The sequence below is a fragment of the Syngnathus acus genome, chromosome 10 (assembly GCF_901709675.1).
Source record: "Syngnathus acus chromosome 10, fSynAcu1.2, whole genome shotgun sequence".
Lineage (NCBI taxonomy): Eukaryota > Metazoa > Chordata > Actinopteri > Syngnathiformes > Syngnathidae > Syngnathus > Syngnathus acus.
In genome coordinates, this window is record NC_051095.1 from 7,335,528 (window position 1) to 7,352,089 (window position 16,562).

General features: G+C 40.2%; 2 protein-coding genes across 3 annotated transcripts; both read left to right on the forward strand.

Annotated features, from left to right (window-relative positions):
* Positions 1–332: 332 nt before the first annotated feature.
* zgc:92907 (uncharacterized protein LOC436733 homolog) lies at positions 333–4,441 on the forward strand. 2 transcript variants are annotated; one of them, XM_037262288.1, is made up of 6 exons: positions 333–542; positions 867–1,029; positions 1,851–1,989; positions 2,737–2,844; positions 3,026–3,055; positions 3,087–4,441. In XM_037262288.1, exons 1-6 carry the CDS (start codon positions 462–464, stop codon positions 3,139–3,141), a joined length of 576 nt encoding a protein of 191 aa, XP_037118183.1. In that variant the 5' UTR covers positions 333–461; the 3' UTR covers positions 3,142–4,441. The 2 variants fall into 2 exon arrangements, with proteins under 2 accessions (XP_037118183.1, XP_037118182.1); XM_037262287.1 differs by having other exon boundaries at positions 3,026–4,441.
* Positions 4,442–6,118: 1,677 nt separating this feature from the next.
* Positions 6,119–15,243, forward strand: si:zfos-80g12.1 (sestrin-3). The gene is made up of 9 exons (XM_037262286.1): positions 6,119–6,371; positions 11,056–11,253; positions 11,605–11,787; positions 11,998–12,249; positions 12,701–12,803; positions 13,013–13,137; positions 13,206–13,372; positions 13,456–13,600; positions 14,342–15,243. The coding sequence occupies exons 1-9, from the start codon at positions 6,306–6,308 to the stop codon at positions 14,429–14,431; spliced, it is 1,329 nt and encodes a 442-aa protein (XP_037118181.1). The 5' UTR covers positions 6,119–6,305; the 3' UTR covers positions 14,432–15,243.
* Positions 15,244–16,562: the final 1,319 nt, after the last annotated feature.

A 16,562-nucleotide genomic window follows, 5' to 3' on the forward strand; every position in this document is an offset into this window, starting at 1 on the left:
TTGTATGCCAGAGCTGAACTGGATATCATATCAGAGCTGTTTGAGCATTTATTCAATATCCTGGTACCAATACAGATTTGTAGCTGACTAGTAACTGTGACTGTTAAAATACTTCTTACTACTGCACTGACTTTTCTTACTAGTGTGGAGAAAATGTGTACTATTGCACTAATCTCTTGTTGGAAAAAAGTTAATCGAATAAGTGCTCAACTTGCTTTTCTAGTAATTAGCATTTAAACGGGCTTCCGCTTCATTTCTCAAAATATTGCAGTTTAGCCTCCAACCGTTAGAGGCAGTGCATGTTTTCTTTTTATCTTAAAGCTGTGACGTCAGGGGTAAATACGGAAGTGATGGTCATATTTACGCCACGACCTGGCTTCTGCCCTGCCAACTGAGACATAAGACAGAAAAAAAAGACCTGAAATGGCCAAGTCCGCGTGAAGATCACGCCGTGAGCAGACATGAAATCTGTGTTTGTTACTGTGGGCACGACAAGCTTTGACGACCTCATCAAGGAAATCACCTCCATTGAGGCCATTAAGGTGATAATAATTTGGTGCACCGCAAAAGCCGTTTATCGAATACGTATGTTGCAGCACAGAATTCCAAACTATGTTTTATTAGGTTGTGCTCAGATTTAACACTGCTGTTTTGGTCACTAACTTCATTCAGAATAATGAAATTGGAGTGAACTTTTATTAAGTGTTGCCACAAATAGCACATTGTAATTTTTATACATGCCACAAGATGACACCAAAGCCCTAGTTTTATATTAGACACGGCTTTGGCAAATTTGCGATTGTTATGACTATCCAGGTTGATTGTATTTCAAGTGAATAAACCAGTGGTTATTTTTCTTCTACCAGGCATTAAAGCATCGCGGCTATGAACGTTTGGTTCTCCAGGTGGGAAGAGGTGCCGTTCTGCCGGATCCTAAGAACTTTCCGCACGTCACCATGGAGGTTTTTCGCTTCAAGGACTCCATAGCCAAGGACATGGAACAGGCAGATCTCATCGTCAGTCATGCGGGCAAGTACTCTCTAATGCTGGTTTTCTGTTTGAATACATTTTACTCAGTTGCCTTCAGAATTTCAAGCAAATGCAAGTGTAACTACGAGTGGATATAAAAAGATTTTGTGACGTTGTAAAGGTGGGGAAAAAAATCGAAATGATTATCTTGCTCTTCTATTGTTTTAGCATCTTTTTATGGCTTTAGCCAGCCTCCACACCTCCATTAGGCCCTGAGCAAATATTATGTTTGGGGTCCTGTATTTCTGCCAGTAATATGATTATCAATACTTCATTTTTAAAGAGTGTCCCGCCTAGTTTGTGTGCAATTCCTGCCTCTATATAACTGTAATAATGAACAAAGGCCAGTAGATGGCAGAATTGTATTGCTTTGGATTAGATATCAGTGTGACTTTTAAGTAGAAGATGAAGATAAAATGGTAAATCATGGAATCATGTGAATTCTGGGGCACAGAAATGACAAAATGTCGGACAAATCCTGACACCTGATACTCTAACAGATTGTTTGTCTGCACAGTTTGGTATAAACAGCATTTGTGCCACCGTGGGTAGTTGAAAGTGTGTGTTGTGACCGTAAGAGCAGGTGTTCAAGGGTGGTGAGGACTGTGTAAAGAAAAAAAAAAAAAAAGTCACCAACTTTGAAAACAATTCTTCAGACTCCATTTCCAACTTTACACACGTCCATGTCTACCTTTTGGATGTTTTTTTGTTTTTTTTTTAACGTTCACACATCCATTAAAACATGTCAACGTGAAGTGAAACCGGGAATTTGCCGATGGGCTCGTGGACACGTTAAGGAATGTGGATCTTGTTTCTGTCAGGGGCCGGAAGTTGCTTGGAAGCACTGGGCGCTGGCAAAGCCCTGCTGGTGGTGGTCAATGACAAGCTGATGGACAACCACCAGCTGGAACTGGCCCGACAGCTGCACAAGGACTCGCACTTGCTCTACTGCACTTGCCTGTATGTAATGTAGACCTGGGGAGGGGTTCTCAAACGTATTTGGGTCCAGAGGGAAAAAAAAGAAATTCCAGGGACACACTGCTGCAAATTAAACATAAAGCAGAGGTGTCCTAACTTTTTCGACAGAGTACCGAAAATAGAGGCAGATTATGCTGTAGGTTAACATGATGAGATAGCAAAAACAGCTCGGTATCATTTTATAATGATGAAAGACAGCAAGATTTGTTATTACGTTAGCATGTAGTAAGTTTAACCTCCAAATTCGGCCAAAAAGAATTCATTCTGATTTGGGTAGCTGGCAGAATCCCATCCACTGATGTCATACTTTTTACATTTTCAATGTTTTTAAACATTGTCTTATTTTTTATAGTATTTTAGAAGAGGAGCGTAGAATGCAAAGAAATTAGAATGTTGCGTATCTTTGAAGGAAAAAAATTCAGAAAGTTAATAATTGTCTCAAGAAAAATCAAACAAGTATAAAGTTGTGGGTTTTTTTTTTTTCAAATAGTCAAAATATTATGTTAAATTAACCTTAAACAAGGCAAGAAATTCAAATTTAAATGTGAATTTCAAAAAATACATTGATTACTGGATTATTATTCTTTTTTTCTGAAAGAATGTCTTTGTTCTGTTTGTGTACTTTATCTATTCATGTATTTTTTTTAATGAGAACCTCGGGACTAGATTGTACAGAGGGATAATTAAATTTAGTGAGACCTTTTTTTTTTCCCCCTCTTCCTCTCGCAGAACGCTGACAGAAACCCTGAAGAGCATGGACCTTTCCGTCCTTCAGCCTTTTGTGCCAGGTCAGCCAAAGAAATTTGCAGACTTTATGGACAAAGCACTTGGACTCAAGTAAATCTTTGTGTCACTTTAATTTGGACCAAATATGAAAAACTTGTTTATTTTTTTTATTTCATATTTGCTTGGGTCTCTTGAATTCATGCCCACCCATATTTTTCCTAACAGTAGTGCTGATTTACACACCAACTGCCCTCTCACACTGAGTTTCCTCGCCTATGACATAATCTGCTAGGCTGGGTGAAGATCTTTCAAGTGACAGCAGGGCTACACTGCATTGTATTGTTTTAATGCAGAAACAAACACATCCCATTACGAGTGCCTTGGTATCATGTCAAATCTGAAAGGTAAGCCGATCTGCAATGATTTTTGATGGGTATACACATTAGCAATAGTTGCAATTGTTAGCTTATGCTAAGCGACATGATTGTTCTGTGACGTTGTTCCTGGAATATTTTGACAGAAGCATGGCACAAACATGTTATGAGTACTACTGGGAAGTGTTGCGGTATTTCTCCTTTATTTTCATATCCTCACCAAGGAACAGCAGTTTTATTTTGTTTAATTTTTAATCAATCTAGTGCTCCATCTTGTGTATGTGGGCCAAAGTGCAATTCAGGCTGTTTTGTCTATGCGCTATCAATGTCACCTCAGTCTTGTGTGTTTTGCAGACCTCGCACCAGTAAAGGCAATGAAGCATCATACTCATAGATCACTTTCTACACTTCTCAGGATGTAAAAATACACATAGTCAGTCAACCTTTGCTTGGCAATGCATCATATACTGTAGTGACCACATTATAAAAAAACAATTGCTGTTTTTACCATACCAACACCCTTTAAACATTTAGGCTTATTGAAAACACACTTTTAAAGTATTGGTTAGTGCGTGTTCTTATGCTCTCCCTAATCATTTAACATCACTTTGAGGAAAAGAAGAGTTCTTTATCCTGTACAAATTAGAGGCACGGTGTGCTTGCCTCCAGTTGAACTGATACATCCCAAACGTAAACATTACTCATATTATTTTGTCTAACAAAGGTTTGCGAGCATTTTAATAGATAGCAGAAAACATTATTGGATGGGCTAACAGAAATTTGCATGTTTGGGGTATCGTGTCGCTCAATTTTGTTTTTTTTTAGACAAGTGTTGATCAGGCTTTTGCTGATGATGATCGCAAGGAAGAGAAATGCTCACATTTTGCTTATGTATGGCTTTGATTGAGATATTTCCAACTCTCTTAATTCAGCACAGAGAATAATAGTATTAAGCACTTGAGTCCCACCCCCACCTAGCTAGCAGATGGCTCCTAACTGATTGTTAGCCGTCTGCTTGTTCAGACCGGTTCTGCCAGCCTGTTCAATAGGATCCACATGATGTTTGCGCAAAGCCTCAAGTAATTTAATAAAGGTGGACACTCGCTCTTTCTCTCAGGCTGTCGTGCGTGACTGCTATTTTGTTTTTTCCCCTCCTTCCATTGCGCTTCTTTTGAAATCTTGCATTGCTGCCAGACAGTGAGTTGGTTGTACGAAGCAACTCTATGTGCCCCCCCCCCCCACACTTTTTTTTGGGGGGGGGCACAATGACAGGAGTTGAGGGCTTACTGTACGGCTGTACTGTTATTTATAATAAATGGAATTTTTTTATGTTGTTTTTCTTCCTTTTTTTTAGTTTAACATAGGCACTTCCTCTTATGACCCTGCAGGTTCTTCACTTTCACCTACTTCTGACTTGCATTGAGATTTATTGTTATAGGAGAATATTAAAAGCAGGCACAAATGTTAAAATGATGCTTGTATTTGTACTTATATAAGTACAGGAGTAGAATTAGTCATTTTACCAGAGTCTACTTTTGCCACCTCTGTGGGTATGTCATTAATCTGGTAACTTTGAAATTATGCAGTCAGGCAAAATTCATAGTTAAAATTATTATGTGTACACACTTGAGGACAGCCGGAATGCCGTGACTCCTGTTTTCACAAGTGCGTGAAAAACAACTTGATTTAAAACTGTTATGTCGAGCGCTTTAAGAACAATCGTCCTATTCATCACAACAGAACTGGACCAAGGAAGGCCATGCAAAGAATCACAACTGTGTCAGTTTTACAGTAACTTTAACAAACAACTGAAAAGATATACAACTCAGAAAGTTGGCGGGATTAGGATTTAGGGTAAAACTTCAAGATGAAACTGTAGAAGTTCTAGATTTCCAATGTTTCCGATCTTTTTGTTTGTCCCTCTTGCTGTTCTTGCAAGAAGAATGACAAAATTCACATCAGGTCTTTGTTCCATTGTTTTTTTCGGGACTCTTGCAGTTTGTGTTGCTCTTCAATTCAAATCCATTGACCAATTTGAATGAGGAAATTTAGTGGTTGATTCTTGGCTCAAATTTCAGCACTTCAAATTTATTCATCAGAAATCTTTGCGTTATCGGTCGGCTATGGCCAGTTACCCAAAAATAAAGAATTTTGATTGAATTCTTGTTTCTAAACCCCTAGTCATAATATAGGGAGTTTCATATTGTTGATCAACAGATTTCGTTTTCTGTCCGTGCAAATACACGTGTTCCCATTCAAAAGCCCTTCCGTGGCAAAAAGGCAGCTTAATCAATCCAATCAAAGACTTAGTTGTTGTTCACATGCATCCATGTTTGTCTCATTAAGTCAAACGGAGATAAATGTGCGAGCTTCATGTTGTGGATTGTCGTATGAATGTCACTTTTAAAAGAAATACACACTAGGTCTAATGTCCACAGTCTTTATATGTTATTATTTAATAATAATAATAAAAGTCCCTTTTTGTTTTGATATTTTTTTAATAAGCTTGGCGTCCTAAATAGAGGGCATGTTGTTATATGTTAGATCCTTTGTGTGTTTTGTGTGCACTTGTTTGCCGAAGGCATCGTAGCACTTTAGTGTCCGCCCCTCGGCAGCCAAACCCGCCCTCGCTGTGCTGTGATTGGCTACCTGACACCGGAACTTCCACGTTTTCCGCCCTTTCTTCGCTGTGATTGGCCACGCTGTTGCTAGACCCGCTAGTCTCGCGCTCTCCTTTGCTGTCATTGGCTTTTCCCATCTATTCCACATTATTTTTAGTGCACATTTAAAAACAGGTTTGACAATTCATTCAAGACGCAAAGGAGAAAAACGATTGTCAAAGATTATATAAAAAAGACTAATATAAAACGCTATGGTTGGCCAAGTAGCTCGGCTACGCAAGTACGCCCGCCCATCTTTTACTGTGATTGGCTGCGCCGCTAACGGAACCGGCATCTGACGTTCACCTCCTTTGCTCTGATTGGCCAAACTGCAGTCGTAGCTGTCAGTTCGCATGCTGGCAGCTTTTGCCTGGACTCAGTCGTCACTCGTCTATCGGGGCAGAACGCCGTACGCGGCCTGCGGTGCTCCGCTTCTCCGGTCTTCCACCTCCTCCTTCGCCTTTTGTTACAAGCAGCACCCGGCGGGGGACCCACCAGACATAACCGCGTTCATGTAATTAGCACACTGGGCTGGAAAATGATCATCTGTACGAATAAAATGGAGTACCCGCTCAGAAGCCAGTACCAGAGAGTCCAGAAACAGGTAGGCGAAGGCGGCTAAGTTACGGGAGCACTTAACGGCTAAACAGCAGAGCGGGCACTCCATGCATTTTGCTCAAGGTCCAAAAAAAAAAAAAAAAAAAACCTCTTACATTTGATATCTACTTTTGTTTTATTGCACCACCGAATTTTGTTAACTCGCTTTCAGTCTGGTAACTTTGGCGTAACGTAGTACTAATATCGTAAAAATGTATATACCATTCATCTTTTAAAAACTTTATTTTGGGTTATATCCATATCACGTTAGATTCTTTGACTTGTAGCCATCGTGAAAGAACTTTGTGAATGGTTCCTTTTCCGTTTAAAGGTACTTTCTCGTCACTCTTAATACATGTCACGTTTATGTGACTTAATTGTATACATTTAAGTTATGACCATAGTTTATACACGAATCATGACATATGTGTGGCAAAAGCGCACCACTGGGCTGTGTTGAAATGGATGAGTTACAAGCTTCACTGGAGGTGGGGGATGACGTCAACCCGAGAAGATTTTGGAAGGAAAAGTGTCAAGTGAAGGAAGACGTGCAGTGCAGGGGCAGCCTCAGCAAAACTGTGACAGTTTTGCATTTTCATCCAAATTGATTGATGCTCTGCGCCATTCTTTTTGTGTGTGTGTTATGTAGTGATGTTTTTGCAGCTCAACAAGGACTGCCAATCAAAGTTGTTTTTCTCCTGTGCCACTGCTATTCGCTTTGCAACCTATAAGGGGGCGCTGTCTCTAGTCCAGAAAAGAGGAGAGACGTGTTTGCTGCAGTTAGAAAGCAAAAAAAGGCAGGAGGAATGCGAGAGCAGTGAAGGATTTGCTGGAGAAAGGGCTCTCGTCATCACCAACAAACATTTTTATGCACCAAAGGCGAATACAATTCGATCCTAAAGCCAATCTAAAAAAGAACTGTGAAATTGCAAGATTTTCTTCTTCATCCTGCAGCACAGTTTTGTTTGTCTTGCTCCTCTTCACATATCTTTCTTCTTCTGCGGGGAGCGTCTCAACATGTATTCAATATCCCTCATCCAAAGTAAGATCCATGCGCGAGTACACTTTATTGGTACTGGTAAGACCCTCAACCCCACTCAACACACACACACACACACACACACACACACACACACACACACACACACACACACACACACACACACACACACACACTATTACTAGTGAGAAATCCTTGTCACTAGTAATGACTAGTGACTGAATCTTACTAGAAAAACAATTTCTGCTATATTGTTTGACCTTTCTGCACACTTAGCATCACACATGCTCACTAGTTTGGCCTCGAGTGGAGCACCGTTGTTGAGTTGCATTTTAGTAAGCCAAAAGTAACATCAGTAGTGGGGAAAAAAATGACACAGCACCTTAGTCATTTAGTAAGTAGTATCATGCAATTGTCTACTCATGCGGTTTTTGCCTCACAAGTAACATGACTGATGGATGGATGGCACATACTCAAATGGCTTCATGGAGAAGAGACTAGGAGCTAGTTTTGGGCCCAATATTGTTTCCAGCAGAGTAGTTTACCAGCTAACTGTGTACTAGTAGGCCAGAAGTGGCACTATTTGTGAAAATAAAAATGTGACCTGGGAGAAATACTGTCCTGAAATGGCTTCTGATAGTGAGAAAAAAAAAGATTGTACAAGTGCCTGTAGCTTATGCTGGATGTCAAGGAGACTGAATAAATGCTCAAATGGCTTCATGGAAAGGCCAAGCCCATTTTTTATAATGAATGAAGTTCATGTTTATAGGCTTCATGAAAGGTTTTTCTCTTCACCCCGCTGTAGTATTGTCTTCTCCTTATTTCTTCTTTCCCTTTTTCTCCTCCCCCTCTTCGTCGGCATCCTGCGGCTTCTTTGGCTGGTTTTGTGCCGCGGCCGATCTCAGTTCGGATTGCACGGCCAAAAGCAGCCCATGTGTTTCCGGATGAATTTATGCCAGGCCCGCCGCGTGATTGGGACGCAATCGGCATGCGGATTAAATGTCCTGCTACTGTGACCCACAAACACACACACGCACGTCTCAAGATGTCACATGTACCCCCCGAGAAGCCATTTTGTTTTCCGTCTTTCTGTGTTGATCGCTACCGCCATATTCCTGGTCTTTGTCTCCTTTGACTTTGATTCCCGTTGGTGTTTTTCACATCTTCCCGCCTGGCGGCTGGAAGAAACAAAACCACCTCGCCACTCTTCCTCTGGTTTTGGCTGCCGAATGATGGCCATCTTTTTTTTTCTTTTATAAATTGTTTTTCACAGCAATCCTTCAAAATCTGTGCTCTATCAGATTGGCATTTACTTTAAGGGGGTTCTTCTCATTTGATGGCACTGAGGCTGCTCCTTTTGGCCTACATTCCTGTCATCACAAGATCAAGTCAATTCATCAATAAGATAATTAACCAATGAATCCATTTAGAATGAATTATTAGTTCCATCCTTGGTTGTGGTTTTTCTGTGTTGCTGTCGCATTTGTATGCACAAAAGCCTTGGCGGTCATGCCCTCCTCCTTCTCAATGTTTACTGCACAGAACAAAATGTGCTTTGTAATAGCTCCCATCGTCTCCTAAATGGTGATTTATTTTTTTTAGCGCTATCCACCCACATGCAACAGGTTTTTTTTTTTCCCGCTCTCCTTTTTCATGCGGGTGTGTGGTTTCCCCTTCATTTTTTTTTTCCACCTGCGTGCACAGTAAGGTGTGTGTCGGCAACTTTACTTGTTTGTTGTCAGCCAATAGCAATGAAGTGAATTACTTTATCCTTTGCGTGTCTGACTGGACCAAAATAAGACTGTAATGGAGAGATGATGTAATCATGACATTAGAATATAATTTTACACTCATAACACCAAATGTGTTTATTAAAACACTTTTTTCAGTATCATCGGTGCTTGTTCTTGAAGACATGGAAAAAAAATCACTTTGAGGAAATGAAAGAAAGACTCACAAACAAGAAGCGAAGACTGCTCGCCTCAAACTGTTTTTTGTTGTTCCCGCTTAAAGTTTACTTTAAAAATGGCATATAAAACAATAATATTCATTGCAAGTATCATACTCCCTGAATTTACAATTCAGCAGTAAGAGGAACACTATTTTACCTGTCATATATTGTCAATAAAAGATATCTTGGACTTTCGCTTTCACATAAAGGGAAATTTTTGCCAGTCAGCTGTGGCTCTGCTTCCCCTTAGACGCACTTTACTTGCGAAAAGACATCATACATTTCCTCATTGTTTCCCCACCAAGACAGTCATGATGGCAAAACACATTTTCCAAGTCAGCATAAAAATGCACTTTTTTTTTCTGTATCATACCATGGGTATGGAATAAAATGCACACGTATATGCAACCTTACGCAACACAGTCATACAAGCAGGATTAAGTCTAAATCAAAAGTTTTAAGGTTAATTTACGGCTAATTCCATTTTATATGCCGTTTCGTTGCTTTTGTTATTTTTTATTATTGGTTATTGGTCTGTTTTTATTCATCGCTCATTTTATTTTATTTATTATTTATTATTTATGGTTTGTGCCTTCTTGTTTTTGTTTTGTGTCTCCTACTTGTATGTCTCGTCACCGTGGGATGGAGGAAACGGAATTTCGGTTTCTTTGTGTGTCTTGACGTATGAAGGGATTGACAATAAAGCTGACTTTGACTTTGACTTTGACTTTTGTGTACTTTCTCATAGTCCACTTGGATCTCATCCAATGATTTGCATCTGAGAGCTAACAGCCAATCAGAATGAGCCATTGTCACTGACAGACAATATCGTTTGCAGACTGGGATTAATGGCAAAATGACAGCAAAACTTTTAATTCTTGACAATTCTAAACGCTGCATTTTGCTTGGATTTGTTCCTGCTTGTATTGCGCGTGTGCGTGTCTGTGCGTGCATGTGTGACTTGTTGAATTGTCAGTCAGATCAATTGTCTATTTGTTGGTATCGAAATCCAATTGGCAGGAAAGTCGAGGATTTTTTCTTTTCTTAGATGTGTGAATCCCCATTCATGTTACGTGTTAAGAAATGTAATGACGTGAAAATGGCAGGAAAGGCAAAGATTTTTTGTCTTACATGTGTGAATTCCCATTCACATTACATTGTCGTAATGACGTGATACTCGAAATTCTAGCAGCAGTTTGGAATCCCCGCTTACTTTTCACCTCACTCCACATGTCACGTTTCTTATATGCTCGTATCGATAAACAGCGTTTACAGATAATCACGTGTTAACTCGGTTGTACAGTCGAGCAGTCTGGCAAAGTCCACAATTTATTACACCGTATCTCCAAATGATAGTTCCTCAAGAGGCTTCATTTCTTGACCTAAATAGAGTCCAAGCAACAATCTCACAGGCTATAAATTGAAACACTCTTCCGCAGTCCGTGTCACCCCCGCCAAGTGTATGTGGACGCCGCAAGTGGGGGGGGACGCACGCACGCACATACACACACACAGTTGCCTGCCACTCAAATCACCTATCGGGATTTCACACTGGCAACCACACAATCTGCCCCTCCTCCCTCCCACGCACATTTCCAATGGCTTGCAAAACAAAGTTTAATGCCCGGTCACGCTTTAAACGTGTTTAAACTGATTAAAACTCACTTTATGCTGCAGTATTTATTTGAGTGCCTCCAACGGAATGCTTTTTTTTTTGCTTCTTTGTGATTGTTTGTTCAGGCGATGGTGAGCAAGGAGAAGGAGCGCGCGTCTCTGGTGCTGATGAAGACGGCGGCGGGCCGCGGCAGCCTGGACGCCGTATCGCAGCAGATGGCCTCGCACCCGCAGTATTTGGAAAGCTTCCTGCGAGCGCAGCACTACATCTTGCACATGGACGGACCTCTGCCGTTGCCCTGCCGCCATTACATCGCCATCATGGTGCGTCAAAAAAAGGCAAAACTCGTGCATTTTGAAATTAGAAATATAACTTTATAATAGTGTACTTAATAAAAAAAATACTATACAGTGAAGTCATGATTAAATACATGGTTTGTACAATAATTAAATCTGCGACCCATTCTGGTGTGTGTACTTTGGCCACGAGGGGGCAGTATAATGCAGGCATATACAAAACCAGTCACTGCTCAGTAAGCCACAGTAATATTAGTTCTTTAAATAGGATCAGTAACGCCTCAGTGACTATTATGTTGTGTGCCGACTTGTGTACAACCTTTTCTTCTTGAAACTGCGCAACTTTATTCTCATTTGATCTTTTGCTGCTTTTTTTAGGCAGCGGCACGCCACCACTGCAATTACCTGGTCTACCTGCATTCGGCCCAGTTCCTGAGGCTGGGTGGCGACCCCCTGTGGCTGCAGGGCTTGGAGGCGGCACCCTCGCGTCTGCGCCTGCTCGACCACATCAACAAGGTGCTGGCTCACCAGCCCTGGCTGGCTGCCTGCTCGGACATCAAGGTGGGAAAAAAAACAAAATCAACACATTCACCTTGACGCTAGGATGCACTTCATTGTTGGAATAATAATCATTCAGACACATCCACCAATCAGACCTTCCCTGACTGTGATGGAAAGTGGGGGAGAAGTGGTCCAATTTGTCCCGATTATTAGTATGTGTTTATCCGTGAGCTGACCACTAACCACTAGTTCTAACTTGTGTTCCCGCAGACGCTGCTGAAGTGCGGCGAGCCGTGCTGGTCTCTGGCCGAGCTGGTTCAAGCCGTTGTGATTCTGGCCCACTGCCACTCTCTATGCAGCTTTGTGTTCGGTTCCAACGCTGCTGACTGGGGCCACCCGGCGCCCCCGAGCAAGTCTCCCAATGGCACGCCGCCTACCTTCTGCGCCTTTGACGTCACTAACGGCAACCCCAACGGGCCTCAGTCAATCGACGACGTCGCCGAACAAATAACACGACGCTGGGTAAAAAAAAAATGGAACTCATGTCACTGTAATAGTGCTATATACAAGTGCTTGTCAGCGAATTACAATGTCATGGAAAAAGTAATTTACAACGTACAGAGCCCTTCTGTGAATTTTAAGTTTACAAATACTTAACGTCAATGCCTATAGATGCCCCACAAAAGCAATTGACTTTCAAAGTTACCGTACGCAATATTAGTTATAAAAATATACTTTTTGTGTAGCCAATCAATGTCACAACTTTATCAATTGAACTACTAAAACAGATTTTTTTTTTTTTTTTTTACTGATACTCTAATCTGTTGAGAAATCCAAGCAGTAGACACAAACTTCAAATTAGCAGATGATGTCTAGCAACAATGTTTTCACGGCTTGTCAATCAATCATTGCTCACACTGTCCTTGTGATTTTTTTTTTTGATTTTTTTATTTATTTTTTTTTTTTTTATCAGTCAGTGGACTCGGGTAGTGACCTGTTGAATCTGAAGGACAAGAGCCCTAAACCTCATGAAGAGCGAGACAAGCGAGAAGAGCGTCTGCTAAACAACCAAGCCGGTAAACAAAAAACAACTAAGGTCTATTTCCTTAAATTAGTCTTAAAAATTGGACAATGCAAAATTATAGGGTGTTGATATCTAGAGGCCAACAATGTAATTACATCCAAAATAAATTGCTGGCAGATTAAAATTTACTTTTTAAAGTGAATTAAAAAAAATCTGCATCTTAGGAGTTAAGTTATTTTTATTTTATGTTATTTTTTTCAGATGTTGAAGAAGAAGACGAGATAATGTACTTCGCCGACCCGTCTCGCTTCGTCACAGAGCCCAATTTCGATTACAAGGAATTTGCCCGCAGAGACGAGGACCTTTTCCAAGTATTTCGAGTTCAGGTGAGTCGAAGGTCGTACACCGTGTAGAGATTAATAGATAGATTGTGACTGTTTTTAATCGTGGTCAGGACTACTCATGGGAGGACCACGGCTTCTCGCTGGTCAACCGCTTGTACTCGGACATCGGCCACCTTCTGGACGAGCGCTTCCGAAATGTCACCTCCGTGTCGTCCCCGCACGGCCCCGAACTGAAGAGGGCCGTCTGGAACTACATCCACTGTATCTTGGGAATTCGGTTGGCCTTCCATCTCATATGTCCTTTGGTTGTCGCCGTGGAAACGGTGAGCGGATTAAAAGACTGTTTACTGCCGGCGGCAGGTACGACGATTACGACTACGGGGAAGTGGACCGGCTCCTGAAGCGAGATCTGAAGGTGTACATCAAGGCCGTCACGTGTTTCCCCGACCCTAGCAAAAGTCCGGCGTCTCCGCTTGGCTGGGCTTCTCTTAAAACATCTGAGCGGGTGAGTCAAGCCTTGCAAAGATGGACAGTTTTGAGTGTTATTCTCCTTTAAAATGGATACAATTGTTTTGGGAGCAAAATCCTTCTCCAACTTCCAGAACTGTTTCCACATTGCCCAAATACCCACAAGTTTACATTTTTAAAATATTTATCACATGACTAAAATCCCACATTTTCATCCCCCAAAAATGGTCATTCTACCTATGGCCACTTTTTCAGAATGGACATTGGCTATTTTGATCTGACTTGAAAATAGTCATCTCATTCAGAACATCTTGGTGACTATTTTATAGATGAGGCAAATTTACACACATGATCATGATGGCATTTCTAAATCAATGTAGACATTTGAGATATTTATTTTCCTTTTCTACTTGGATATCCACGCACTCATACTTATCTACTAGAGTTTGATTTGTGGATGGTTGTATTTAAAAAATTTATTTTTGCGTGTTTTCTTTGCACTATACTTACCCTAATGATCTTCTTTTTTAAATCTTGCACATAAGGAAAAAAAGAAACTAAAACCAATAAAAACAAAACTTATAAAAACTAAAAATGGTAAAAAAAGATTAAAACATCTCTTAAATTCAAAATGATTTAACAAATTTAAAAATTAAGATTTAAAAAAAACAAGATTTAAAATAAACCCATAGCAAATTCCGATATGGATCTTACCGTTTGATTTCTACGTAAAATGTGGCACATTTTTGTTGCAATCGTCTTTCTCCTCCTTTTCCAGATCCACATGAATTTACTCATCATGGAGGCGCGTCTGCAAGCGGAGCTCCTTTACGCCCTGAGAGCCATCACTCAGTACATGATCGCCTGAGAGCCTCTCGCAAGTGCACGCTTCTTTTTTTCTTCCTTCTCCATCGAGGTACACCCACTTGACGTGTCGACGTCTAAATTAGGAAGAGCGCATGTGTGCCCCAAAGATGTGCCACACCGCCTCTCCCCATGTGCAATCCTGAAAAGACTTCAGACAGAACTCACAGAATAGTATTCAGCTTTTGGGTGACAATTCACATCAACTTTTAGTGGGTCAACTTCATTTGACCTCCTGTAAACTCCTGAATACAATTAATTGCCGACGTTGCCAGAATTTCTTCTTGATCAAATACTTTTTGTGTGTTCAACTCTTTACTGTCATGCAAAAAGTAGTGAAACAATGAACAGTTGTGCGTTCGAAAATTTACAGGAGGTCGAATTGAATTCACACAAAAAGGCTCTTGAGCATTTTAGACTCATCCTGAATTGAAGCCCAATCTCTCCAACTTTTTGTGCGTAGTACTGTAAGTATTTATACTGTTCCGTCATGAACACTCTCCTTATAAGAGTAGTTGCGTAGTTTTGTTGAATGTTCTCCAAGGACAATCCTCATTCAGTATTGTTTGAAGGACCCTTTTGGATCTCCTGAGCTGTTTGTTCAAAATAATAAACCCAACAACCTTAGTTTCTTTTTAAACAAGCACTTTTAAAAAAAAGTATATATATATATTTATAATGCGAGGAAGCAAGCGAAAGACAGACGTGACGTGGGATTTTTTTATTCGTAGACCTGCTGAAAAAAGTTTGTGACTGACTGAAAACATAAAAAACTTTGAGTAAGTTTGTACGTGAGCGCTTTGTGGTACAAACACACACACAAAAAGAAGGTGTTGAGCCATCGACAAAATGATTGTTTTTGTTTTCCTTGCTCATTGAACAAAATGGATGTTTTTGTGCTTTATAGAAAGAAAATGCACGGTACCGTTTGCCAAGCAGAACGAGATGCAAACATGTTTTTTGAAGGATTTGTGGGGGAATTTGACAGGTTTTGTACACTGTTGTTGTTGTTGTTATTGTGCTATGATTAGAATTAGAACATTTGACGAAGCACAAGTGCTTTTCAAATTTAGGTCCCCAAAAAGTCGTTTGCAAAAAAAGCGCATACCCATGCCAATGAATCACTGACATGCCTAAATAGACGTGTGTGCATGTGTGTGTATAGATAGATAGATAGATAGATAGATAGATAGATAGATAGATAGATAGATAGATAGATAGATAGATAGATAGATAGATAGATAGATAGATAGATAGATAGATGTATACATATATATATGTGTGTATATATATATATATATATATATATATATATGTATGTATGTATGTATATATATATATATATATATATATATATATATATATATATATATATATATATATATATATATATATATGTATGTATGTATAGAACACACATACACATGCAAAATTTGTTTTTGCAAAGATCATGACCTTTTTCTTTTAAAAGAAATGGGAAAATCTTTTACAAAGTTGGTAAGGTTGGCATTGTATTCCGAGAATATACCTTTCTTTAACATGCCTCATCTCATAAAAAAAGGTTTCTGCAATCAGCAACTTTTTAACTTTTCTGTCATTTCTGGGCTGGATACACATGATAACTGGCAGTAAGATTTCAAGAGGCTCCTTGGAAAAACTTCTCCGCTGGACTCAAAAGGTTTTCCGAACCTTTCCCGTGGCAGTTGGACGACAAATATGAAACCAACGAAAGCACATTTAGTCACCTTTAGGGTGGAAGCAGAGAGCTTGTGATGATCCCTGTCGCCTGCAGCGGCATCGGAAACAAAAACAAAAGACCGGGGAAAAGAATCCTCCAACTGACTTGAAGCATTTGTTTCTTTTTTGTTTCCTCTTTGGAAACGACACCTGCAAAAACCCTGGAAACAAGGCAAAACGAACCTTTGACCCACACGGATCTTGCAACCACACCAAGCTAAACAAGACATCATTATGGACACAAACGGAGCGACATGAAAAAAAAAAAGATGCAAATATATGTGTTCCTTTCTATAAAGATGCTTTATGAAAGAAAACAAAATGCTGCTGTCTTGCTTGTTTCCCACTTTTTGTTTTTTTGGCACCTGTTAGTCAGTGAGCAGCCACAGGAAGTGCCG

What these genes read in the sequence shown, in the direction of transcription:
- zgc:92907 (XM_037262287.1), top strand. Translation starts at nt 462, where the DNA reads ATGAAATCTGTGTTTGTTACTGTGGGCACGACAAGCTTTGACGACCTC. An exon ending in CCTCCATTGAGGCCATTAAG is followed by an intron (nt 543 to 866) that starts GTGATAATAATT and finishes TTCTTCTACCAG; the next exon opens with GCATTAAAGCATCGCGGCTA. An exon ending in GACAAAGCACTTGGACTCAA is followed by an intron (nt 2,845 to 3,025) that starts GTAAATCTTTGT and finishes ATAATCTGCTAG; the next exon opens with GCTGGGTGAAGATCTTTCAA.
- si:zfos-80g12.1 (XM_037262286.1), top strand. Translation starts at nt 6,306, where the DNA reads ATGATCATCTGTACGAATAAAATGGAGTACCCGCTCAGAAGCCAGTAC. An exon ending in ACCAGAGAGTCCAGAAACAG is followed by an intron (nt 6,372 to 11,055) that starts GTAGGCGAAGGC and finishes TTGTTTGTTCAG; the next exon opens with GCGATGGTGAGCAAGGAGAA. An exon ending in CTGCCTGCTCGGACATCAAG is followed by an intron (nt 11,788 to 11,997) that starts GTGGGAAAAAAA and finishes GTGTTCCCGCAG; the next exon opens with ACGCTGCTGAAGTGCGGCGA.